Source organism: Micromesistius poutassou (assembly GCF_964030765.1).
Source record: "Micromesistius poutassou genome assembly, contig: SCAFFOLD_156, whole genome shotgun sequence".
Taxonomy (NCBI): Eukaryota; Metazoa; Chordata; class Actinopteri; order Gadiformes; family Gadidae; genus Micromesistius; species Micromesistius poutassou.
The window spans coordinates 22,975-50,855 of record NW_028178812.1 but is presented as its reverse complement, the minus strand read 5'-3'; the positions used below and the strand labels follow the sequence as shown (position 1 = coordinate 50,855).

General features: G+C 42.6%; 1 protein-coding gene and 1 long non-coding RNA gene across 3 annotated transcripts; both read right to left on the bottom strand.

Annotated features, from left to right (window-relative positions):
- Positions 1 to 4,379: 4,379 nt before the first annotated feature.
- Positions 4,380 to 8,141, bottom strand: LOC311373369. 2 transcript variants are annotated; one of them, XR_014642255.1, is made up of 4 exons: positions 7,025 to 8,141; positions 6,759 to 6,829; positions 6,308 to 6,419; positions 4,380 to 5,661 (listed from the first exon to the last, which is right to left on the bottom strand). It is a non-coding gene; the product is annotated as an uncharacterized lncRNA (long non-coding RNA). The 2 variants fall into 2 exon arrangements; XR_014642256.1 differs by lacking the exon at positions 7,025 to 8,141 and having other exon boundaries at positions 6,759 to 7,004.
- A 6,484-nt stretch (positions 8,142 to 14,625) lies between these two features.
- Positions 14,626 to 26,154, bottom strand: LOC311373367 (uncharacterized protein). The gene is made up of 4 exons (XM_084490134.1): positions 26,083 to 26,154; positions 25,800 to 25,870; positions 22,235 to 22,331; positions 14,626 to 19,416 (listed from the first exon to the last, which is right to left on the bottom strand). The coding sequence occupies exons 3-4, from the start codon at positions 22,329 to 22,331 to the stop codon at positions 15,695 to 15,697; spliced, it is 3,819 nt and encodes a 1,272-aa protein (XP_084346260.1). The 5' UTR covers positions 25,800 to 25,870; positions 26,083 to 26,154; the 3' UTR covers positions 14,626 to 15,694.
- Between the last annotated feature and the right edge of the window lie 1,727 nt (positions 26,155 to 27,881).

The window sequence follows — 27,881 nt, the reverse complement described above, 5'->3', positions numbered from 1 at the left end:
TCTCCTGTACTCCTGCCCTGAGATCCAAGTCTTTCTCGGGCTGAATTGTAATGATGAGGCTAATTGGACCTGGGAGATGGGTCCCCCTTGAATCGGAAACCATCTTGGAAACATCCCAACTAGCGGCCCCATCTTCAGTTGTGCTCTTCAGAAGAAGAGGTGAAGAAAGCCTCACTGGGGCTTCAAGGTCTATAAAGAGGAACGTTGAAATGTGCTCCATGATTCTCTCCTGTAAGCGCTTGGTTGTATTCTAGTCGCTGAGTGGGGGAGCCTCACGTCCTTCCCTTTGGCGTTTCTCCTTGGGGAGTCCCTGTCACGGTCTTGACGGACGTGACGGTCATGTAACTGATGTCATGACAGCCTTTTGAAAACTTGGTTTCTCCTGAGGGGGAACGTCTACAGAACTGTAGGCGTCAGATAGCACAGTATCCCAGCATGCATCTCTGGTCACTCAGATCACACCCTGCTCAGTAAGGCAACACTCATGCGATGTGCATGCAATGTTTTGGAGAGTAGTAAGGAAGTAGACAAAAGGCATGAGAACAGTTTGTTATTTTGTACTGTTGTCTGTCAGCCTTGTTTATGGGTGGGAATTCTTTGCTAAATGGGGGGGATATGAAATGTATAGTCAATTATTTGTACATGAACCAACAGCAACAAACTACTAGATCTGCTCAAGGTAAGTCTGTTGGCTGTATTTTGCAACGAGACGACCAAAGCACCCCAAGATCTCCATCATCGTTCCAGCTCAAGGTAAGGGGCTTCTGCGGGGGGGTTGGTAGTTAGATTCGAGACCGCTATGTGCACGGGTCTATAAAGATGCTGTCTGACTTCACAGGATCTCCTGGACCAGCAGGTGACCAGATCCCCAAGACCAGGCATGGGAGACCAGAGGCTGGAGACCAGATCCCGCTGGACCAGGTATGGGGCACCAGGGTGAATAATGATGATGATGATGATGATGTAGGGTAACTAGATCCCCTAGACCAGGCATGGGGTACCAGGCTGGACCGGAGGCTGTGGACCGGAGGGTATCCAGATCCCCCTGGACCAGGAATGGGGCACCAGGCTGGACCGGAGACTGGGGACCGGAGGGTAACCATCACCAAACACTTTTCAAACAATCATTCATTAGTTTTTCCTTCAGATTTTTCATTCTGTGAATTTTAGCCAAAGCTGTGATTTGACGTAATTAAAGTCACATCAGCTGCTACTACTATAGTTTATCCAGCGTACATCAAGGTGTACACTAAAACACAACTAAAACGTAACACCTGGTGACGTAACATCACCCTTTTAATGTGTTTGTATTGTGAACAGATGAAGCTGACGACCCACCAGGAGCGAGACGAGGACTACGATAGGACTGCTCTAAGTCTTTGGAAGGTTAATACCAACAGTTTTCTTTACATCGTTTCACCACCAGAGCTATGCTGTTAAATTCACATAATGTTTTACGATATTCCTGAATTACAAATTGTGTGTGCATGTTTCATGTTGAAGTTTAACATTTGATTTGATTCATAATTATTTAAACGAGGTGTCCAAAGAATAATAAACTACTACCACTGTGTTTCTAGTTTAGAATTCTCAAAACAAAACAAATTTCTTCAAGTATAATTATTTACAATTTCAACACAAATTATATTAACTAAAAAAAAATCATGGACAAAATGATGAGGAACCCTCGGCTGAGGAGAGCTGATGGAGGAGCCACCTATCTGGAGGGAGACCCGGAATGTGGTTAGCCTCCTAGCTGGACATCGTTAGCCTCCTAGCTGGACATCGTTAGCCTAGCATAGTTGCTATAGTTAGCTGCATAGCATAATGGATATTGTTAGCTTCATAGCATAATGGATAGCGTTAGCTTCATAGCATAATGGATAGCGTTAGCTTCATAGCATAATGGATATTGTTAGCCTCATAGCATAATCGACATCGCTAGCCTCAGTGTTATCTATATCGTTAGCCTCATAGTATAATTGATTTTGTAGCATAATGGACATGGGTAGCCTCATTGACATTGTTGGCCTATGGCTAACAACATAGATTATGCTACAAGGTTAACGATTTGTGTTTTTCCTCTTGCAACATTTCAGTGACCCACCAACGGCGCCTCATCAGAGCTGGACGGTGGAGACTTCGGATTCAACGTCTACCTCGCAGGACGTGACTTCAGTCAAAGGTTGTCAAGGGTTCCTTGTTCTTTCGAGGGTTCCTTGGTTCCTTGGTGGGTTCCTCATGGTTCAGTGTTAGGGACAGAGTTAGGGTCAGATGGTCTCATGATGAACCGTTGTTTTTTTGAATCACATCCCAGAATTGTTTCACTGTGCGCACAGATGTTGAAATGTATACTGATGTTGTTTTATGATATAAAATCATTTAAAATGACCTGGCTGTGTGGCTTGTTGTGCGGTCATTTGTATTATACACATGCATGTTACCCTAATAAGGTAAGGTTACCTCTCCCTCCCCTATACCCTAACCTCCCCCCCTACCCTATACCCTAACCCCCCCCTATCCTCCCCCTCCTCCCTCATACCCTTACCTTCCCTATACCCCCCCTATCCTCCCCCCTCCCCTTTACCCATACCTCCCCCCCTCATACCCTTACCTTCCATATACCCTAACATCCCCACTCCCCTATATCCTCACCACCGTCCTCTCCCCATACACCCTTACCTTCCCCCTCCCCTATCCTCTCCCCTCCCCTATACCGTAACCGCCCCCCTCCCTCAACCTCGCCTTAACACTCATCCTCACCCTCGCCCTAACCCTCACCAGCTGCGGCGTTCGCTACAACCGCTTGTCATATGTGACACCGGCCGTAGTGGTTTTTCACACCAAAGTCCGTCCCGGCGCACGGGAACGCTGACCCTGGCCCTAACTAAGGTTGACTTGCGGACAACGTCTATCCCCACTAAAGTGAGGATAGACGTCGTAAATCTTATGCCTGTAGCGCCAGAACGGAAGGTCGTAGAAACTTTCTTCCAACTCTGGCGTGTTTCGTGGCCGAATTAAGTGAGGCGGGACCGACCCCCCCCCCCCCCCCCCACCCCCGAGTCTCTACGACTCTTGGGGAATTTAGTGTTTTCAACAATTCAAGATGGAGGTAAATCTTTTCAAAGAAAGTCATAGGTTCTTGAGCCAGATTTGTTCAACATGAGGATATGCATATGTGAACAAAGTTTCATGACTAAGTTAAAGCGTTTACGAGATATGCTTGTTCAAAGTTTGCATTTTTGGACTGTTGCTATAGCGCCACCTTTGGACCAATCAGTGTAACATTTGCTGTCTGTTAATGTTGAGTCAGCCTCTACAGGTGTAGTAAGTTTCATTAAAAAGTGTGCGAGCGGTTTAGGCTGTGTAAGTCAAACGTGGCGGAATAATAATAAAACTAACAATTACAATAGGTTGCCTTTGCACTTTGTGCTTGGCACCCTAATTAGTGAACAATGCTCTCCATAGGGGGCAGCCCTGCTCCTTCAGAATGGAGCGTAACAGTGACCGCCCCCTTTTTTAACAGCTCTGGTGCCGGAAGTAAATTTCCCATGCATTTATCTCGTCCACTTTTCGTAAATTTCTTATACAAAGAGTTTTAAGCCTGGAACCAAGCCAATTGTTCGTCAAGGTAGTCGTGACCAGATTGTTTGATTCGGGCCAAAAAAGAATTTGGAAAACGGAAGAAAAGGCAAAGGTACAAGACTGTGTACATTATTTTTTTGACCGAGTGAGGAACTGCTCATCCCATGATGCATTGCAAACCTTTTCGCAATGGTTCCAAACCAATAGTTTGGCGTGTTTCTTGCATCTTATAGCCTTTATCATTATTCTATTGTTAATATAAGTTGTCATGTATTCTGTGTGTGTTAGTGTGTGTGTGTGTGGGTGTGTTAGTTTCATATAGCGTGTAGCGTTGTCATCGACATGGTACATCCCTTTGCTGACTGCAGTCACCATTACGGTAGGCCTACTCGTTTTAATACATGTGAATTCAGTCTCGTATTCCAGTTACGTATTCATTCAACATTATGTATTCCTTTGCTTTTATACTACCCAAATTACTAAAAAGCACTGCTAGTGCCATTATTTTTTCATCATATATTCTATCAACATATTTTCCCACTGTTACAGCTAATTTCCTCTACAGCTCTAAGTTACTCTAACTTTCCATTAATATAAATCATGGTTGCAGTGGTAAGCGATTGAGTTCAGTAGCAGCAGAGTGTCTAATGCAGGGGTCAGCAACCTTTTCAACATGCAGTGCCAGTTTGACATTTTCTCGTCAATGAGTGTGCCTTAAGCAACAATAGGCCTACATTAAATATTAAGCTAAATTATGATACCGCAACCAAAAACATAGTCCACAATCATGCATCAACATTTAAGTTTTTTTTTGTTATATTTGCAACATTACAAATTATAATTACATATATCCCATCTCAAAACACTGCTTTCAGAAACTTTCAAAAACACATTTGCAATGTAAGAAATGTAAAAAACAGACGTATGAGAATGTTGGAAACATTCCACATCAATATCTTTAAGACATGTACAGCTTTGCAAAAACCATGTGAAGGCCATGCATACAGGCCACTTGCAACAATATTTTCTTCTGTAACTCAACATAGGTTTAAAAACTTATTTCAGAACACTGCTTTCAGTAACTCATTTAAACATTTGCACTGGGAGGAAATGCCAAAAACAGAATAAAGTGCAAAAAAAGGAAGTGTCATTATTGGTACGCGAAGCACAGCTGTAGGAACGGGGCGCTTGCGCCGAGTTCTGAAGTCCTGTGCTTCAAGTACCAATAATGACATTCAAGAACGCCATCGAGTGTATTATAGTGTAGTGTACTATTATAGTGTAGTATAGATTGCGATTCAATAACACAAACCATCTTCATTATCAACAATATTGTAAAATATTTTCATATTGTGGGTTCATTTGCCCTCAAATTAAAGCTTTCTGCCCGAGTTCATCTCCATCAGAAAATAGTTCCTATAGTAACGATAGCCGACTCTTGGTCAGTTGAACGTTGTTATGGAAACTAGGCTCATGAAAGTAGCTTCGGCTAGTCAGCGTAGCGATACTTTCTGTAATTAGGCACACTCTTTTTGTCCGTTCTTTCACCAGGCATTTAAACATGCTCGAGAATGGGGAAATTACCAATCGGAGTGCTTGCTTAAACTTGCGTGTTATTGAATACTCATTCAGTGCTATTTATAGTCCAGGGGAAGATCCTGGAACACATAGATTACATTTGCTACGGCAGAGTCACAGTTTATCGGTGGATAGAAGATCACACATGTGAGATTATAGCTTATTTTCAGTTCACTACTTAGACAAGGTGCTTAGTTCGGTTAAGAGATAGTTAAGAGCTTTTTGGTTATAGTCTCGTTTGAAGTATAGTTAGTAGTTCATCTTAGTGATCGACCATTAAAGCATATTATATTTTGACCACTCGTTACATGGTGACTGGAACGTCCGAAGACGTTAAATGTGGGTCCCACCAACGCGTTCTGTTTGATGTTGTCCATTTGGTCAAATCGAGGCGGATTTTCCCCAGACGGTTTGGTCCCCAATGGCATTCCATAACTGGACAACATGTTGGGTGGGTAGAATCCTCGCTCGTTGAACTTGTCAATGAATCAGCGTTAACTGTGGAGGAAATACTGAAATTAATAACCTTATTTCCATGATGATAAAACCGATATAGCAGGAGTTCTTAAGGCCGTTAAAGAAAAGAGAGTGAGACAAAAAACAGGCTCTGCTATACTCTACTATTCTAATGAATTATGAATCATGAATGAATTAAAGAACCACTTTAAAGATGTGATGACATTATTTTTTTCCAATTTCAATCCTAGTAGTGACGTCCCTGGTTAAAATACACAAATGATTTAGATAGATAGAGATACCATACACAGGTTATTAAAAAAAAAAAAAGGGATCCACATGCAGGATCTGGCGTGACACTCACGCTCTCAGCATCAATCTCACGCTGTCGGGCACACGCAACAAATGTCACGGCCAAAAAAAAAAAAAAACTCCCGTGAATCTTCTGACGATGACTTGACTAGACTAGACCACAGCGTATTGTTTTTAATGAAAGGGGAGGAGTTTAAGACATCCCCCTACAACGTTCCCACAGCAATATCCTCTGATCGTTGATTCCAGTCGATCCGCTACATTGCAGCGCTGCCACAGTCCCCCCACCTCCACTCATCTTTTGTATTTCATCCCTTTGTGTATGTGTTGTTGAAAATGATGGATCCTTATCAATTGTTGAAGTGCGGATACATACAATCAAGAGGCAGGTCTATGCTTCTCCAACGTCGTAGCAGGAACAGTCCAGCTGCCATCTTGTCCTCCTTATGGTCCAGGCGCTCAGCGGGTTGTCTGAGCGTTCGGAACGGCTGAAAACCCCAATACGTGTTAAAAGAGGACGTTGTAATGTTGAAGTGCATTAGAGTTCCTTTCGGTTCACACGAGTCACGACACACAATGACCTCATTCTCACAACGAGGAAGTATTAGGTTTCGATCACACATCTATTAGGCCTATCTATTCTGGTAAACAACTTTGGCCGTAGCTATGAAGGTATTATTGTAGCAAAAGTCTTAAGCACATGTAACTGCAGATTTTGCATGCGTACACTCTTGTTTTTAGTAGAATAAAATACGCCCCTGCTGCATGCAAATTATAATAGGTAGGCCTACTGCTCTTGATGTCAATTCAAAGAAAAGGGAACGCACCTGGTTGTATCGGTCTGGACCAGGTCCAGGTCCAGCCTACAACACAGAGACCAGACCAGCTCCGGTTAGACCTAATGAAATACTCAGTGTTAAACATCACACTTGTAATAATATAAATCACAATGACACTTGAAGTAAAATCCACGACATTTACGGTCCACATTTCTAACGTTAGTTATGGGGCTGAGAACCACTGATTACGTCCATTCGATAACGTTCCAAACGGGTTAGTCAACACAACTGATCAGAGAACGTTTCCGTCCTACCTTGGCTGTCCCGGCTGCAGGATGTGAGCTCCGTCTCTCTACCGCGCCTCTAAAGCTGAGCTGGGTGGGCTACACCCAGGAGGGGGGCGGGGCTATGTCATTATTTGAAGTCACACCATTTACAAGAAATGCTCCGGATTCTCCCGACTGAATTAATTAAACCCTGTTAACAACATTACACTTCGAGAGCGTAAGTTCCTAGACGTATATAGGCCTACACTAATATTAAATCAAAAATTGTAAAAAAACAAAAAAAACGTTAATTTATTGAAATATCAAATTATATACAGAGCGCTCCCAGAACCTGCTTACCTCCAACGGAGATGGCCTAGTTCTAATGTACGGGTAGCGCAAACGACCAAAATGAACCATTCACAGGTTTTGAATGAGTACCACTCAGAGAAGGTCATCAGAGCAGCAGGGATGGGGAAAGATAGAGCTGTTGTGGAGAAGGAAGTGGCTGTGAACAGGATGGAGGTGAGCAGTAACCCAGCTCCTCTGTGTAGCACTCAGTCAACACCACAGTCCGCATCAGCTGATCACTCTGCCCTGGAGAGGATGATTGGTATGCTGGAGAAAGTTCTTATGAATAATGCTCAGTCCAGACCAGCGAGTAGAAGGACAAGTGGTCTACCCCGTATTCAAGGACTTAAGGACACACCGTGCTTAGTTTGCAAAGACCCCTCTCATTCTGCTTTGTCACACTGTAAAGATAACAGACTCTGTTTCCAGTGTTTCTCTCCTGACCACACAAGGGACAGATGTCCGCATAGAGGACAGAGTGCAGCACCCGGTGGCCAGGTGTCAAACTAACAGATCTGCGTGTAGGGGAGAACCACGGAGATTGTGAGAGTGTGCTCCCCGTATCTAGCTTTGAGGCTTTTTCTGACTATGAATCTCTTAGTCAGTTGTACAGCAGTGATAGTTCGTCAGAGAAAACAGTTATTTTTCAGAATTTGCAGACAGTTCCCAGGTCTGATAGTTTATTTTACACATCAGTTTCATTAGTGAATGGACTCTCTTTCAAAGCGCTTATTGATAGTGGATCCATGGCGTGTACTCTTAGTGAGTCTGCTGAAGCCATGTTGCAATGCATTCCAGGCATTTCAATGCAGTCAGCTCACGATATTGTGATTGTTGGCTGTGGAGGCCATCGTGAAACTCCAACAGCAATCTATGACCTCCAAGTCAGTGTGTACGGCTGTTCAATGACTGTTCCCACTTTAGTCGTCCCAGGTCAATCCGAGGAGATGATTCTGGGCACTAACGTCATCAAAAGACTTTTGACGTGTCTGAGAGAGACAAGTGGCTATTGGAAGCTCATGTCCATGCCCAGCAACAACCAGAGTGATGAATGCTCTCAGTTTTTGTCCCTTTTCTCCAACACTGAGCGGTGGAGAGGTGAGTCTGTGCCAGACAGAGTGGGCACTGTAAAGATCATGAGAAGTGTGACGCTAGAGCCACAAACAGAGCACCTGGTTTGGGGTAAGCTACCCATGTCTTCAGCCCTGTCTGTGGGTAGCACAGTCATCGTTGAACCGACAAAGTCAAGATCAAGCCCTAAGCAGATAATGGTTGGCAGAGTGATCACACCGCTTTGGGGTGATGGCTCCATACCGGTGAAAGTTATAAACCCAACCAACCACAGAGTAGTGCTGAGGAAAAATGCTAAGATAGCTGATGTGTCACCATGTATTGCTGTGGAAGACCTGCCACAGCCAGAACAGATCAAGTCAAATGTGCAGTGTACGGACAGCAGCCCCTCCTCAACTCCCCGGTCAGATGAGGAGATGAAACGTGCCCTGTGCAGTTTAGACCTTCCTGACATCGATCTGGAGTCTTGTGAGGTGTCAGCACACTGGAAAGACCAGCTGCTTCAGACCATTGAGAGATATGAATCAATATTCTCAAGAGACAAAATGGACTGCGGAGAAGCCAAGGACTTTGTCCACCGCATTCACCTGACTGATGACCGACCCTTTCGGTTGCCGTACAGGCGTATACCACCAAGCCAGTATGCTAAACTGAGGACAACTCTGAATGACATGGAGGAAAAGGGAATCATTCGCAAGTCACACAGCGATTATGCATCTCCCCTCGTGCTTGTCTGGAAGAAGAATGGCAAATTAAGGATCTGTACAGATTTCAGGTGGCTGAATGCTCGGACTGTCAGAGACGCCTACCCGTTGCCTCACCAGTCTGATGTTTTGGCTGCTCTTGGCGGGAACGCCTTCTTCTCCACCATGGATTTGACGTCAGGCTATTACAATGTGCCTTTGCAGGAAGAGCATAAGAAATATACAGCCTTTTCTTCTCCTTTCGGTCTGCACGAGTACAACAGACTGCCTCAGGGTCTCTCCAACAGTCCAGCCATGTTCATGAGAATGATGATGTCAATCTTTGGCGATGAGAACTTCAGCAGTGTCCTGTGCTATTTGGACGATCTCATGGTGTTCGCTCCTTCCGAGTCTGTGGCCCTTCAACGTCTTGAAATGATCTTCTCACGTCTGTCGAGTCACAATCTGAAGCTGGCTCCAAAGAAATGTTTTTTCTTAAGACGTTCTGTTAAATTCCTTGGCCACGTAATCTGTGAGAAAGGTATTGAGACGGATCGGGACAAAGTCGAGGCCATCAGCAAAATCCAGAGAGTTGATCTGATGGAGGCTGACGGGCAGACACCATGTTTCAAGAAGATCAGATCGTTCCTTGGTATGGTGTTGTATTATCAACACTTTATCGAGGGATGTTCTGCGAAGGCCAAACCACTCTTCAAGTTGACAGCAGGGTCCGGTAAGCAGACTCGGGGGAAGTTGAAAAAAAAAAGCCAAAGAACAGGCCGAACGTCACGAAACTCACACCTGCTGACTGGACACCTGCCTGTCAGCGGGCCTTTGAAGTATTGAAGTCTGATCTACTACAAAGTGTGACCCTAGCTCACCCAATGTTCGACCAGCCTTTCATTCTGGCTGTTGACGCGTCTTTTGACGGAGTTGGAGCAGTTCTTTCTCAAATCCCTCCTGGTGAGGAGATAGCAAGACCAGTAGCCTTTGCCAGCAGAACGTTGTCTCGTTCACAGATGAACTACCCTGCTCACAGACTTGAGTTCTTTGCACTGAAGTGGGCTGTTTGTGATAAGTTCAGCCATTGGTTAAAGGGAAGACATTTCACAGCCTGGACTGACAACAACCCCTTAACCTACATTTTGACAAAGCCCAGACTGGATGCCTGTGAACAGCGATGGGTGGCTAAACTTGCATCATACAGCTTTGACATAAAGTATGTCCCGGGCCCTAGAAACATTGTGGCAGATGCTTTAAGCAGAGAACCTTTCGTCCAGTCATGCGTAAGCCACCGCATTGTTACTGAGCCGTACATGTCACTCTTGAGAAATGTCAGTGGTGTTGTGGATGACACAGTCCAAAATGCTTTCAGGTACTCCAACAACCATCAGATGGTCCTGAGATCAGGCAAAAATCTACACAACACATCCGTTAACGAAACTTCAGACACTGGTTCGGTTGGAGCTCCAGATGTTTCAGCTGTTCTGGAAGCTCACTCCAGTGGTGGTCTGGGTGAAGTCATGGGTATGAGTCCAGCTGTTCCTCAATTGCAGCAGATTGACTCCCCCATTCCTCACAGCAGTCTTGTGAATCAACAAGGGCAGGATAGTACCATCGGCCGAGTCCTATACTATATCGAGAGACGGCGGAAACCATCGAAAACGGAAAGAACAGATGAGCTCTCCAGTGTGAGACAGCTCCTGAAGTATTGGGACAGGCTGGTAATCCATGATGGCTTTCTGTGCAAGGTGAGAAAAGGTCAAGGCATGAACAGACGACTTTTTCTCTTTGTCGTGCCCGACTCCCTTAAAGCGCAAGTACTGAATGGAATTCATGATTCCGCTGGTCACCAAGGGAAGAGCCGAACGCTGTCTCTGGCTAGGCAGAGATTCTTCTGGGTTGGCATGAAAAGAGACATTGATAACCATGTGAGAAACTGTCATCGCTGTGTTGTTGGGAAGACACCAGAGCCCAATGCTTGCGCTCCACTCGAAAGCATCCGCACATCAGAGCGGATGGAGCTGGTCTGTATCGACTTTTGGTCTGCAGAGGTCAGTGACGGGATGTGCTTGTTGTGACTGACCATTTTTCCAAAATGGCTCATGCATTTTCATGTAAAAATCAGTCCGCCAAGCAAGTGGCTCGGAAGCTATGGGATGATTTCTTTCTCATATACGGTTTCCCTAGGAGGATTCATTCTGATCAGGGAGCGAACTTTGAGAGCAAGTTGATCAGGGAGCTGTTGATTCTTTCAGGCGTCGAGAAGTCGCACACAACACCATACCACCCCATGGGCAATGGCGTGGTTGAGAGGTTCAACAGGACCCTTGGATCCATGATCAGAACGTTGCCTCCTAAGTGCAAAGCCAAGTGGCCCCAGATGTTACAGTTACTCACCTTCTGCTACAATTGTACAGAGCACGAGACGACGGGTTTTGCACCTTTCTATCTGATGTTCGGTAGAGTCCCTCGTCTCCCAGTCGACGTCCTGTTTCAAACTGTGATTTCCGACAATGTAGTGGTGGACCACAATGAGTTTGTATCCCGCCTGAAGAAAGACCTGCGTGAAGCGGTGCAAATTGCACAACGACACAGTCAGAAAGAGCAGACTCGACACGCAAGGCTCTATAACAGGAAGGTCAAGGGGTCACCTCTCACCATTGGTGACAGAGTGCTCGTTGCGAACAGAGGTGAAAGAGGAAGAAGGAAAGTGGCTGACAAATGGGAGTCGACAATGTATGAAATTGTGGCTGCGAATCCTGATATTAATGTCTACAAGATCAAAGACGTCAACTCTGACAAACTGAAGGTAGTTCACCGTAATCTACTGCTTCCGGTGAACTTCTTACCAATTGACGATGGAATAGAGACCCACATCAGTGGCAGTGACGAAGTGGTAGCTGAATTCAGCTCTCCAGTTGAGATGGATGTCAGTGAGGAGATGGTTCCCGAAGTCAATCTCCCAGGAGAGATTGATGGCAGTGTTGACCGGACTGTACACTGGGTGCTGGCCAGCCTTGATGATTCTGAGATGGAGGATCGGCAGACTGGTCTCTCTGAAGCCCATGATGTGTCTGATTGTATGTCTGGGCCATTTGACTCAGCAAGTGTCATCGGCAGTGATCGGAGGTTGGAGGACAGTGGTGTTCCCCCTGTAATCAATGGCCAACACAGTGCTGAGCTCCAACCCGTAGTCATTGTACATGAAGAGGTAGCCACAGATGCGCTAACAGTATGCGCTCAACCTCTGGGTTTTGAGGACACAGTAGTTAGAACCAGATGGGGCAGAGCTGTCAACCCCCCAGAGAGGCTCATTTGTGAAATGAATGAGCAAGTCCTTGACATTCCAGAGTCTACAGTGAACTCTTTCATTTATTTAGTTAAAAGTTTGTTTTGAGATTTCATATGTAGGTACTAGATGTCAGTATAGTCAGTCAGTAAGACACAGTTAGAGATAAGTATCAGTTCTAGCAGTATTTGAGGTGTAACAGGCATCTCAAGGGTCTACTTTTGGTCTTGGGTATGGCGCCATTCCATTCTTTAAGTACTCCTTAGTTGGAGGATTCCGTAATCGACAGCTAGTGATATTTAGTTTTACTGATTTTTTAGTGCCTATATATATATATTTTTTTTCTCCTTTCTCTCTTCTTCGGTTTTGTGGACTAGGATCTCCATCTTCCGCTTTATTTTGGTGGGTGTTTTACCGGTATGTCCCCAATTTAGCAGGATTTAAGGGGGGTGTATGTAACGGAGTCAATTAAATAATTAAAATAGTAGTTAAATCCTGTGTCATTGGGTCGAGACTTTTATTTTGATACTTACGTATACGTATAGTTTTGCATTCTGGGTATCCTGCAGCAGAAAAGACGACATCTGCTGCAGGTAGGTTGAGTAAGAAACATGTCCGCCTAAAATAATCATTAATAGTCATGTTTAACATTGATATTCATGTTTAACTTATGTCATAATTTAACTCACTTTATTGAGATATTGGCATAGTATTGTTTCTTTTATTTCATTTAGTTTTTTCGGTTGCACGTTTACATGGCTGTGGTGCAAGTTGTCTTATTGTATTTATTTTGTTTAGGCGGACCAGTTTAATGTTTATACCTGTTTGCTGACCCATTGTACAGGTAACTAATAAGTTGTTTTAGTTCTATGTCTTCTTGTGTATGTATTCGAATCTCCCTCGTGTGTGTCGCCGCCATTATTGTGTCTTACATGTAATACCATTGGTCGCCACACGAGCGGAGCGCGCACCTGTTTATGAGCGTTCAGCGCGATTATCATTTAAAATGGATGTTGTGTTATCATTTGTATGTATTGCAATAGTAATTATATATGTTAATTATTTGTGTTTACTTGTTTACATAACACATAATAATTAGGAGAAAAGACGATATCTGCTGCAGGCGGACCAGTTAATGTTTATACCTGTTTGCTGACCCATTGTACAGACGATATCTGCTGCAGGCAATAAAACGCGCTGCATCCCATGCTGAGTGTCCCAGTGAATACTACACAAGAAATACACAACGCAGGTTACACTACGACAGAGTCGCAGTTTATCGGTGGATAAAATATCACACATGTGAGATAGATTTAAGATTATAGATTATTTTCAGTTCACTACTTAGACAAGGTGCTAAGTTTGGTTATGAGATAGTTAAGAGCTTTTTGGTTACAGTCTCATTTGAAGTAGTAAGTAGCTAGTTCATCTTAGTGATCGACCATTATAGCATATTAAATTTTGACCACTCGTTACATGTCTAGGTGTCTGGAACGTCCAAAGACGTGTTCAATCAGACTGATCTTAACATGGATTTGCTGTAATATTGTATACAGTCTGTTGCGTCTTCATAATAGGTGATAACCAATCCGTGTTTATTTGTTATAAGCTTTTTAATTAACAGAATGGGCAGCAATCACCGTACACACAGACACACATGTCCGTTCTAGTGGCTAACTTATAAACGACACACTACTAATTGCTGCACACTAACTCACCAGGCAGTAACATAATTATTAATACTTAAGATACCACACAGTCTTTATCTGTGGGAACGGCTACGGCGCTAAGTGACTGGACAGTCCTCACGTGAGCTCCACCAGAAGGAGGGCTGCGATTGGCTCACAGATCTCCACCTGTTCAGGACACGGCAGTCGCTGCGTCGGCCACAGAGCATCTAGTTAAAGAACCTCGTTCAGAGAAGTCTGTATGTCCTCATATCAATAACATTACATTTCTGGTGTTCTCAATTAAAATGGGAAACGGCGTCCTCTGCTGCTGAGGTGAAGACAGATTGCAGGGTATGTCGGCGGCAACATAATTCATTTTGATTGATTGTTGTCGCCCCCTGCTGGTGATTTCATGAACAAGTTTAAACTTAGCAGTGGTACCCTGGATCGGTAAAGACTAGAGTTGAGGAGTTCAACTCTCTACCGATCCAGTTTAAGAGACTTATCTTTCAATATTTCACAACACAACCAACTTGAATTAATATAAAAAATTTTAAAAAATAGGATTGAGTAAATACAGACTATTTTTAAACTTTAATTTATTTATTTTCTTTAAAGAGTAAGATGACATATAGCAGGCATACAGCCAATGATTATACTTTTGTAAATATTGTTTTTACAGCCTCTGTTCTTGTTTCCTCCAACATATTCATAATCTCATTTACACCCAACAAATATTGGTCACAATTTCATTACTCCGTTTTCATCAACAGCATCTGTGTTATTATATCAAACCATTAAATGAGTTCATGTAGCAGACAAAGAAGGATGTCAATAACTGTTATGTTGACTAATTGCTGTGAACACCTTCTGTGGAAATTAAAAAAAAGAATATATATTTTTTAATTGCATAAAAACAATAAAGAGGGAAAATGTTACCTACATCAAAAGTCGGTACAAAGTTGTGGCAAAACGTAAACCTCAAACCTGAACATAACGAGTTACAGCAGAAACAAGGAGGTGAAGCGAACATAGGCCATGACCTGAGAAGGATACTACTATAAACTATAGAAACAGAAGACCTGTGCCAGACCAATGGAGAGCCATAGCTGAATCTCTGAAGCTAAGCAGGTGTGGGCTTGGTTAGTACTGGATGGGAGACCAACTGGGAACACGGAGTTGCTGCTGGAAATGGTGTCGGGTGGTGGCCAGTAGGTAGCACTCTTCCCTCTGGCCAAAACATCAATCCCCGACGCCCCAGTGCAGTGACGGGGACACTGAGCTGTGGCAGGTGGCGTCCTTCGGAGGAGACGTAAAACCGAGGTCCTGACTCACTGAGGTCATAAACGCTATATAAATTCAATTAATTATTATTATTATTAATAATTGCTGTTATATTCAAACAAAGTATCACACATGTCTATTTAAAACGAATGCCATCGCTTTCAAATAAAATGTTTTGGTGTCTAATCCAAGAAAAACTGTCAATCCCCAGTGGAAATCATTTGTTCTTTTTATTGTTTAAAGCTAGCCCTGACCCTTTGCCAGTTCATCCTCTGGTGAGGACGCCCACTGGGCACCTCCCTAGGGAGGCGTTCCAGGCTCCTCCAGTGGGGAGGAGACCTCGGGGAGGACCCTGGACTTAAAACTACTACCCTGGACTATTAATTAATTTATTTATCCCATCCAACCAAACCATAAGTGTGCGTTTTATTCCCTTTTTTTCCCTTTTCTTTCTTCCATCCACGTATTCTTCCTCTGTTTTAGTGAGTGGCTCCCCTTTGGAAACCTTGGTCATGATTTGGGCTTTTCCTTTCATTGTTGTCAGAGACTCAATCCGTGTCAGGTAACCCTCTTTGGCCTCTGACTTCTCTCCCTCAATGAGCAGGTCGATGTACTCTGGCGTGCTCAGTGGGTTAGGCCGCAGAGCTATCTCCTTCAGCCGAGCTAAACAGCAAGACGACGTGTCCATCAGGACTATTATCTCATCCTGCAGATTGTCAACCTCCTCTTCCAGCTTTTTAATCAGTTGCTCGACTGTGATCTTCGCCTCAGTGGCTTTTTCATACTTCTGTTTCAGCTCTTGTATTGTCGTCACCTGCTTCTCCTTGACGTAGTCCCACTTGTATTTCTGGTTGAAATGTAGGTTCCAGTCACAATTTCCAGGGCAAACAATGCATGTCCCATCCCTCATGGCAGAACAGCGACTCTTTAACCTATCATCTGCTATGGCACAGGGGTAATGACAGGTCATTTTACACTGCTGGCAGTTAGTGATGAACTCTCCCTCTTTGGTAAGAATTGTTTGAACAGGCTTGATGACTTCAAATTCAATTAGAAAGTTTTCATTGGAAGTGATGTCGGCATTGTACTTTTCGATCTGTTGTTGGGTTGATCGGATCTCTTCCAGTTTCGTCAACCTCACCCTAACCTGGGACTGAAGTCCTTCCACAGCCACCTCCAACTGCTTGCGCTCATTGAGAACCTCTTTGGTTAACTGCAGGGTTTTGGTGGTCATTTTTCCCAAGGCAGTGAAGAATGTTTCCATGCTATTGGCCCCCATTTCCCAAAACATTGCATCAAACTTCTTATCCTTTTTATCAGAGTCTTGATCAGCTCTGTCACTGAAAGATTTATTTTCTGCAAACAGTGCAGAGTTGTTGAATTTGTGGTGCACTGGAAGTCCTATGTCGGTTTTAGGACATGGAATTTTGGCAGCATTGATCGCCGCGAGAACAGGAGACTGATGAGCGTCTGCAAATGTGACCAGCATGCAAATGTTCTCTGCCACGTCTTTACCAAAGATGGACAGCACCGCATCGAACACATACCTCTGTGAAGCCGTTAGTCTTACTTGAGAGGCCTGTGTGACAAAACAAACTGCATCTATCTCACGGACTTCCTTTGCCGAGGTGAAGAGTCTCCTGATCTGCTCTGTGATCGCCCTGTCTCTCTCTATTCCCTTTGTGTCGCCGAAACCCGGAGTGTCAACAAGAGTTAGAGAATAAGGAACTTGGAAGCCATCTTGGTGGTTGATTTTGTAGGTGGTTACGTGTGAAGTCTGACTTTCAGCTTGTGTCTTCGTCTGGTCCTCAGCGATTATTTTGAAGCGGAAAGAGTCTTTCCACTCTACGCCCAGGATGTAGTTGATCATTCCATTGATCAGAGTTGACTTCCCTGAACCTGTTGCCCCCATAAACATGACAGTGCGATTTGGACCCACTCTGTCCTTGTCAAATGTGTAGCTCTTGCATCCTTCTATCCCAATATTGTTTTCTTCCAGGGGTAACTTGAAAACTGAAGGAGAACCAGGTTCTATTTCTGTGCTCAATGCTTTGATTGATGTAGCCAGTCTATCAGGTAGCTTTTCTGTGCAAACAACTACAGATTTCTCTTTGCTAAGGCCAGCATATCCACAGTCACATCTGACCCGGACAGTGTATTGCGTTGAAGGCTGCAGCCCTGGAATGACGGTGACTCGTTGTGAGTCGTTGGCTGTGAATGTTAGTTTGCTCCATATACACTCTTCAGGTTTCACTTCTGGAGATGTTTCAGCATATTCTAAGATGTATTGCTTGATCTCTACTCCACGTCCAAGGTCAGATGGTTTCTCCCAGCTGACTGATAACTCTGTAGGATAATGTTCCACTTGTAGTTTTTCTGGAGGACTGCATGGTAAGGTTTCAATTAAAGCGCTATCTTCACAGGCCGGACCGAGGCCGACTGCGCACTTGGCTCTACACCTGAACTGATACTTTTCATTAATCTTCAAGCCGGACACCGTGACATCTCCAGCCTTGCTCTCCATTTTTTTATGCCAAATATTGGCTCCATGGACCCAGAACTCAACAGTGTAGTGGGTGACAGTACTCAACCCAAATTGAGGTGGGGAAATATTCAGTGTTACACTGTTATGGGTTATGTCACGTATGATCATCTCTGGCTTCGCAGGTGGTTCAAAGTTGTTGTCGGCTAAGGAGCCATCCTTGTAGAGGTGGAGAGTTGCACCTTTCTTCTCATCATCTCTTATCGCAGCTGTTAGGAACCTGATGCTTTTGTTCCCTTTGTTGGCCTCGGCAAAATCTTTGAAGAGCTTTACTTTCTCTTGCACTTTGTCCATTACGTCTTTTGAGGAGAACCATTGTTCCTTTTCCACATCATAAGCACATGGCACATTTTCTGCTTGGGTTTCTTCCAAGTAGTTGGACAGAGCTGAAAGGTAAGGCTCTGGGGTTTCCAAGGAGGTAAAGACAAAGCACACTGCATGTGTGATATCTCCGCTGTGGATCTCATGTTTCAGAGTGTTGCGACTGGTGACGATCGCCATGTCGGACATCTTGTTAATCAGAGAGCTGATGATTATAATTTCTGTCTCTTTGCATTCCATCCACTCATTCAGTTCACCACTTTTGAAGGGAGAAGAATGTACTTTTTTCAGGATCTTGGCAAGAACACCTTCCTCCTCTCCTCCTCCTCTGATCAATGGGAGTTTCTCTGCCATAATATTCTGGAATTCCAGTTTATACTCCGAAACCAGTTCTTTGAAATCGTTCACCTTTTTGTTAACTTGTGCGAATTGCTGGGCTGTTGTGCATCGTTCTGCATCGTTGCATCTCCTTTCCAGCTCGCTGAGGTCCTCCAGGACATTCTGAGCATCCCTGACTAATCGATCATTTATCTGTCGAACCAGTTGAGCAGCAGCAGGATCTAGAGCCTTCAGTGGCATTAACCAGACCTTCTGAGGCACTGCGTTCTCTCCATTGGTTCCCAACAGCCTAGGCAGGCTTTGATAGACTTCGATTGCCTCATGAAAAGACACAGGGCGTTTTTCAACGTTAAAGTCCCCATGGAATTTGCAGGACAACTTGTCAACATTTCTAATATCCTTGTCTGCCATGTTCAGAGAACCTTGACCATCTATCTTCAAGGCGGGTATCTTCTTGATCAGCAGCTTTAGATTGCCCTCAATGTCTTTCCTATTTTCCTTTTGTGACACCTCACGGTCAAACACAAAGAAGGCTTGTGCCCCATAAAGGATTCCTGTGACTACGTGTGTTGCTTGTCCTGACTCAAAAACCTTCACATTACCTCTGCAAATGTGATTCATTGACAGCTTTTGGAACTTGGTGGTCCTTTCGTATTTTAGTGTCACTCTAGCCTGATTTCTGGAAATCTTAGAATCTTTGAGAAATTTAGCAGAGCCATCTACCTCAACCAGTCCACACAGAAAACTGGCTTTGAGTGAAGCTTCAACATTCAATGCAGAAGATTTGTCTTTTATGGAGTCAGATGCAAGTATCTCAAAGTCACTGTTGGGTTGGGGTCTTTCATCCATATCTTTCTCTAAGGCTTCCCGGTCCCAAAGTGTCGGAGCTTCAGAAGAAGACAAAGAGAAAACAAATCAGAATCTGAGCTCAGAGGAATACATATAAAACGCATACATTTTGTTTATATATCACCATATGGTTTCCTACTAAAAGTAAATGCTTTCCTATGAAGGCTGTCAGGTCAGCATTGAAAGAGAGGTGTTGAATCTCAATGTGTTTATACCTGCATAAATAAACTTTAAATAAAAAGGAATGTAGGTGTGGAATTGTCCTGATATGGGATGATATAAGCTGGTCTATATTCCAAACACATCACTGCTTTAACTCACACTAATACTTTACACTAGAGCACATATGTCAATATCAAGGCCTGCTGGCCTAATAAGGCCTGCCGCGACTTTTACACAGGCCCGGCAATAAATTCTGACAATCAATCAAATTTGGCCCGTGCGCTTGTGTTTGAATGTACGTTTGTGACAATATAACATTGAAACGTAGGAGGCGCTGCAGCTCTGCCGCGCTCCACTCCTGCGCTAAACTCTCACTCTCACGCAGAGACAAACAACGTTAATAAGGTTGCAAGCTAGCAAAACAATGGCCAAAAAAAGAAAAGTGGACAATGAATACCGTCAATTCCAAGAGAGATGGGAAAAAACATTCACATACAAAAACATTGGTCAGCACTTGACAAATACTACTTTGCTTTATTAATCAGTTTTACTGGTAAGAATTACCCCATAACATGGAAACACTGTCTGGCTGGCCCCTGATTTTATTCACAGCCCTCAGAATGGCCCTCAGTAAGTTTGAATTTGACACCCCTGCACTAGAGTCTGACTGACCAAATCCCATGTATTGAATATGGAAGAGAGTTGGTCTTTCAGAACTTGTTCTGTCTTGCTGTTGAAGCCGTCCTCTGGCTTGTTTCTACACAGGTTGGTTTATCTGGGTATTATAATAAATGTTTCTTTAGGCATGGGTTCATCCCCCTACATACCATGTACTATGATTAGACTAATTCATTTAAATAATAATATTATAAGCACATGCCATTTGTTACATGTTATCCAAAGTGTCTTAAAATACTGTGAGGAGTGCATACATTTCTTAGTATGAGAATAATGTAAAAGTTCTTTGTGACCTTTTTATTGTTTAAAGCTTATATGAACTATTATATTGATATCCTAGGATTTCTGCTAAATGTTTAATGAACTGTAAGGACAAAACAAACTATACTATAATAATAAACATGATATACTATAATATAGAGTAAATATTATATAGCCATAATATAGAGTTAACTATAACACTAATATTCTTGTTTGTTAAGAATCAACGAGGATAATCTGTAGTGTAGTAGAAAATGCGGTGAGTGCTGTAATGCAAAGTGAGGTTGAAAATATGTTTTAATAAATCCACATAGTTTAATTAAATGAATGTTGAATGGCATTCATCAAGTTGAAAGATTTAAATTGAGATTTAAATTAAAAAGTCAAAATGGAGTAAACATGCAAACCATTAAAAATATGTAAAATGGTTGGAAACAAATCAAGTGAAGAATTAAACAAATAGCTAAAGTGATAAAGTTTTGAATACATTTGAGATATAATATATAGAATATTACTACACACACTACACAAATTTAGTTTGTATAGATAGCATGACGTGGAAAAATAGTTTATGTTAGCATTTAGCTTCTACCAGAAGTACTCCAGATATGTAAGAAGCAGTTAGCCTCTAGCCATATAAACGGGGATTGCTATACACAAATGCCCGATATATAATAATCATATTTCCAATTGATTAATAATTTTAGCGCCAATGGAACGAGAAATACGGTAACCGTATTTCGGTTACCGTAAGGTTAAATATTGACATTGTTAGGCTCTGCAATGTCCAAAATGGTTAGCTTTTGTGATAGCCATCTTGGGCTACAGTGGGTGACGTCATCTTGCTCTACCTACAATGGAAGATAATGAGACCAACTGAAAATATACAAAGCGGGTATGAAAATAAAACTGAAAAAATTATAAATGATATCAAAAATCTGATGAGATATATCTTAAGATCAAAGTGTGTTGATTTGTTAAATGTTTGAATGAAGGTCAACGGTAAAAAATTGAAATGGGTGGACAGCTCTGCCGTCCTCCCATTGACTTCCATTATAAAAAATAATATTTTAAAAGTAGAATGTCTTAAAAAGTTAAAAATATTAAACAAATGTAATGGTATCACGCGATTCCAAGCTAATATGAACATTTTAAGTCTTGAGGCTCTAGGTGAAAAATTGTCGGCTGAATTTGTAATGAATAATAAAGAAAGAAAGCCTAATGGCCCTGACACACCAGATTATCGACAGTCTGGTGAGAAAAGGCAGTCGGACCGATTTGGTCACAGCCGGTTCAACGTGTGCAATCGGCTGAAAAGATCACAGACGGCTTTGATTGACGGCCGATCGCACAGCACACACCCAACAGACTCAGGTCACAGCACACACCGAACAGACTCAGAACAGACTCAGGTCACTGGCCAGACTGGCCAGACTGTCCGACCACCGATAATCTGGTTGGTGTGTCATGGCCTTAAAGGTCCCATGCCACCAGGTGTGCTGTGATTAGCCGTTACAAGCCGTTTTGTTCTTTTTTCAACAGCTAATCACACTCACACCTGGTGGCATGTCATGGGACCTTTAAGAACAACAGTAGTTGAGCGCTGCTTGCAGCACTCACCTTATAATAACATCCATAATGACATTAGGCCAGATCCATCGATACCACCCAAAACACCAAAAAACTCTCCTTAAAATAAGGACAATAAGGGATCTTGTGTCTTATCCTTTAGACTCGGGACTTGTATTTATTTACCGGCGATCAGTGAGTCACTGCGACAGTCGTAGAGCATCCCCAGACTGAAGGGCCGGCCCAGCGCTGCCAGCACTACGGTCCGACTGTCCACCGCCATCTGAAAACACACACACACACACACACACACAATTTAATATATATTTTTAATTGATTCTGTATTGAAGGTAGCCTGGAAATCCAGAGCCACATCTAGAACGCTGTAGGGTCTGGCAACGAGTGATGAAAACGGCCCAACCCGAGGGGCGGCACCTTTTCTGTATCAAAATACTGAATTTAATTTAAAAAGACTTACATATGACTTACAACATATGAATAAATGACATAATGAATATTATGTTGAGACATAAGTCCTCCCAACCCATGTGACACCAGTGTACTACATAACATCTGCCATGCTTATGATTCTAGTGTACACATTTAAAACCAAGCTGATATATGAGTGTCCGAGAAGCTTACGTAGTTTGCTTGTATTGTGTTTTAACAGTATCTGTGATGTAATCAAGCCCAATTCTTGTTCCAAAGCGTATAGAGCAATTACATCCTAATTTGACTTTTGCACGATTTGTGTTTTTTTAAAATTATATTTACTTTGTTTGAAGCTTTCCCCAATTTAGTGTGGGATCCATATAGCGTGTCTTTTAGAAGCAAAGCTTCCCTCATTGTTGCCGCAAACAAACCGCAATGCCTTGTATGATAAGGCTAGCCTCAAAACATAGCCTCGTTCTCAAAAACTACCTCATATTGGACATGGTCGTGCTCAGTAGAAGTAGGCAAGCATGTTTATGTACAACATGTGTGAGACTGTCAAGAAAGAGGGGAGTCTCCATTTTTAAAACAAATGGGAAAAATCACACATAATCACCCGATTTTCAAATAGTATAATTTCAATCGCAGAATCGCAGAATAATGTGAGTGACGCAAGGAGCACCAAAACTGTTTCAGCTTTACATTGAATAGTTAATAGTGAAATCGTTTATAGCCTCGATGAAGTCAGAAATGTTTAGCTTTTTTTAAAGCTAGCTTTGGCTAGAGCAGGGGTGGGGTTAGGGTAGTCACAATGGCTCAATGGAAGCCAATGAGATGAAGCAAAATATGTTAAACTTCTATAAAACTAAAGCTGTTGAATCTCATCAAATATAATATTATCAATAATAAATCTGTTTCGGTAAGTATAAACATCATAATGTGATGACTTGTTAAAGGGCCCCTATTTTACCACCAGGTGTGATTAGGACTGGGACTGTCTACCTAGATGTATGATGCATAGATAAGCCTACGAGTTGGTACAGCTCAGTATGTGGATATTTGTTCTGTTTTTCTGAAAAAGTATGGCACGCCGACTGAAACTAACTTTTACAAACATTTATGCAGGTCAGACAAGAGGACTTGTTGTTCTCGTAGTTAAGCAGACGTTTAAGCCATTTAAAACAAAGTCTGATGGTCATCATGTTAATCCAGATATCTGAGTCATCCGATATGAGGAACGGGAAGTTTGTTTCTTTCCAATTGCAGTTGCCACCATAATCGCAGATTTCAGTCCCCGCCACAGTAAGAGTCGGGCCTGATAATATCAGACTGGTTTGAAATGTTATGTATGTAGATATTAAAGGACAATTCCGGTATTTTGAACATTGAGCCCCCTTTCTGGTTTGTCTAGGATGAAATAGAGTGGTTGACACCGAAATTTAGACTATTGGTCCTGTCTCGGGTATTTGGCTAATTTAGAATTGCCCCAGCCTGCTTCAGAATGGCTGTCTATGGACATTCACAAACCTGTCCTTAAAACAACCCTAAAAGTTAGTTTTCAGAAATGTGCAACTCACCGAGTGGTTAGTGGTGTTCGTTGATGGTCCAAACCACGTATCGTAGCGAAATACAGTTTTTGTCTTGTTTTATTTGGCATTTGTAAATCCCATTGAAACGGAAACCGGACCTTAACCGAAAACGGAAATTGGGCTGTTTACGTTTGGTTGTAGTCTTTTCGCTCGGTCCTCCGTATCAACAGTAGGGCTAGACCGAGCGAAAAGACTACAACCAACCCCTCTTTCCGTTTCCGGTCAAAAGCAGGCTGGGGCGATTCTAAATGAGCCAAATACCCGAGACAGGACCAATAGTCTAAATTTTGGTGTCAACCACTCTATTTCATCCTAGACAAACCAGAAAGGAGGCTCAATGTGCTAAATACAGGAATTGTCCTTTAAGGGCTCATTCTAAGGGAACAAAAACACAATGATTCTTAATTTCATGGGATTAAGCACTTCAAACAGAGACTAGACTATTATGCAACGTTTCTGCCAAGTCTGTTCCACGAGATGCCACTACACACACTACACCTTTAAATAAAAGGCTTGCCTTGGTTAAAGTAGCAGGAAATGAATAGCGTGAAGGAAAAGCAATGAGGGAATGCATACGGAAAACAACATATTTAAACGTCCCATTAAAAAGTTATTTTCAGGTAACTAATTTAATCAGCATTATATGCATTGTTTTATAAACCGTTTTTAAAATAGCTCTTTTAAAATAAGTTTAATAATAGTATTGTTTAATGCTTTTGTCCCTAAAAAGTTTCCTTAAATGCTCCATAAAAAATCATCTTTGATGACTGCTTAATGCGTTCTTATGAAAAAGAGTCTTTGAATGGGTACCTTTAATTAAACATTCATGAATCATTTCTGTGGCACAATTCGTTCTCCACACTAAACATGTAAGAGACGCCATGTCATGTTACATACACATTAGCACACGCCACAACATGAACTCTTATGGCTCGGCCCCATCAAACGCGTGACAACACCCCACCCCCCTCTAGTGGCTGCTGGTGGGATTTACCACTTTGTCGATGGAAGTGCTTAAAAACCAGGAAATTCAATTCACCACGAGTCCGTAAGGGCGCCAGTCCTCATAGAGATATATATACTGACTAGATATCGCCTCAGCTGCGCTGTTCAGTGGAACATATACGTCAATGCCGCCGCCATCTCACCGCGGGGGTAACCACCCACCTGAATGAATGAACGTCGATGGGACAGAAGTCCTTTCCCGGTCTAAATCACTCTAAAACGCCTTTTTTTTAAAGGAAATCTTCAATCGGGTCGGGTCAAAGGTGTGTTTGTGGTAATGCTAGTAAAAATAAATACTAAAAATACTTTTTTATTTTTATTTTTTACTATCATTACACGTCTGACCTATGTCAGAAACCAACCCGCTTGAATATTACCTTAATAAGTCGTTTTAGAGTGACTTAGACAAAGGACTTCTGCCCCGTCGACGTTCATTCCTTCAGGTGGGTGGTTACCCCGCGGCAAGATGGCGGCATTGTTGACGCATGCTTATAAGCCGAATGCGATATCTAGTCAGTATATACATCTATGATATCTAGTCAGTATATATATATATATATATCTATGGCCAGTCCTAACTGAAGGTCGATTGTCCAATCGCACTGCAAGACGCTTATTTGCAAAAAGTTTACTGAAGTTCAACTTTTGTCCCACCCCTTTAACGATCAAGTGCCACACTCGAGGCCACGCGAGCCGTTAGGACCATAAAATACAAAGTGACGCACCTGGTTGTATCGGTCCGGACCAGGTCCAGGTTCAGCCTTCAACACAGAGACCAGACCAGCTCCGGTTAGACCTAATGAAAATCTCAGTGTTAAATATCACACTTGTAATAACATAAATCACAATGAAACTTGAAGTAAAATCCACAACAGTTAGGGTCCACATCATCACAAAACAACAGTTTCTAACGTTAGTTATGGGGCTGATAACCACTGATTACGTCCATTCGATAACGTTCCAAACGGATTAGTCAACACAACTGATCAGAGAACGTTTCCGTCCTACCTTGGCTGTCCCGGCTGCAGGATGTGAGCTCCGTCTCTCTACCGCGCCTCTTAAAGCTGAGCTGGGTGGGCTACAGCCAGGAGGGGCGGGGGCTATGTCATTATTTGATGTCACACCATTTACAAGAAATGCTCCGGATTCTCCCAACTGAATTATAAACCCAACATTACACTTCGAGAGCGTAAGTTCCTAGACGTATATAGGCCTACACTAATATTAAATCAAAACTTGTAAAAAATAAAAAAACGTTCATTTATTGAAATATCAAATTATATACAGAGCGCTCCCAGAACCTGCTTACCTCCAACGGAGATGGCCTAGTTCTAATGTGCGGGTAGCGCAAACGACCAAAATGCGTGAAAGTAAACAGACAAGCAGTCACGCAGCCTCATATACAACCTTGGAGAATGCGGTACAACATCTGGAACCCATTTCACAATGTTAGTAAACAATAGCCAATAGCCGTAACGATAGCCGTAACGACACTTCCGGGTGGCAGAACGAGCGGCTACCACTGACCTGAAGCCATCCAGCCGGCTGTAAACACAAATAATAATAATAAATAATAATAAATAAATAACAATAAAGACTATGTCACACAGTCAACAAAACATTGTTGTTGATCTGAAGTTAAAACGATGACAAACTATATTAATATAATATATATATATATATATATATATATATATATTAATGAGACGTCCCGTAGCACCCCGCAAGAAGAAAATCATTAATTCAAGCCATTTACTCTGTTTTCTCGATCGTGGAAGGGTTTGTTTACTAGTGGTGCCAACGGAGAACGCATCGGCTTTTGCCACCCGGAAGAACATAGTGTGACGTCATGGTGAATTTCCGTATAAAACATGCGTATTAACAATAGCATGTTAACATTATAATATTGTGAGATTTCACTTCCGAGTCTTTCAACTCCGTTACACACGCATTTGACTTAATTTCTCCTTCAGAGACTGTTTCATTCTCAGCTTATATTGTAGCTCATTATAAAATGCTAAAATGTTTTCACGGAAGAAACCTGCTTGCTGTGGTGGTGGTGTGTGATCAATGGACTTGACGTAATCGTTTTAATGTCCACAGTGAAAGTTCATCAGACGAGGATCCAACTGTACCTGATCCTGACCGTATGGAAGAAAATTCACCTTACATTATTATGCTAACATATACTTTTCTTCTGGCCTATATGCTATATAAATATAATAATGTTGAAGAAAAGCTTAAGAAGACAAGTCACCACCCCTCTCGAACTATGACCTGTCGGTTGATAAACTTTGTGTTTACCCACTGAGGAGGAGGAGAGGCTAGAGAACAGGAAGGGTGGGGGGGGGGGAAGCACATTCCAATAGGCAGAGATAAAGAAAATTTAGCAAACGAGTAGAATAAACAAACAAATTGTATTAAAAAATAGTGTTTGTACACCTAAGAAAATAAATATGGCATCGACAGCAGTGGAAATTTTGAGTAGAGACCGTCCATTGCTTAAAGATGAGATAAAAAAGATCTCTGACAAATGGGAGAAGTCAGCGCTAGCCTTGTTCCAAAAGGAAGGAGAGAGATGGAGGAAAGAAGAGAGGACAACTAGGGAAATAGTGAATAAAGATGAGAAAACTGAGCCATTACCCCCGAGGGCTCAGCCACCACCGTATCACACAGGACTGTACCCATTGACAACAGGCACAGTAGATATTAAAGGGGAGGTCACATTAAATGGAGAAAATAAGGATTGTGACACACAGGGAGGGAGTGGCCCACCCATACACATGGACTGTTATGAAGGAATTAGG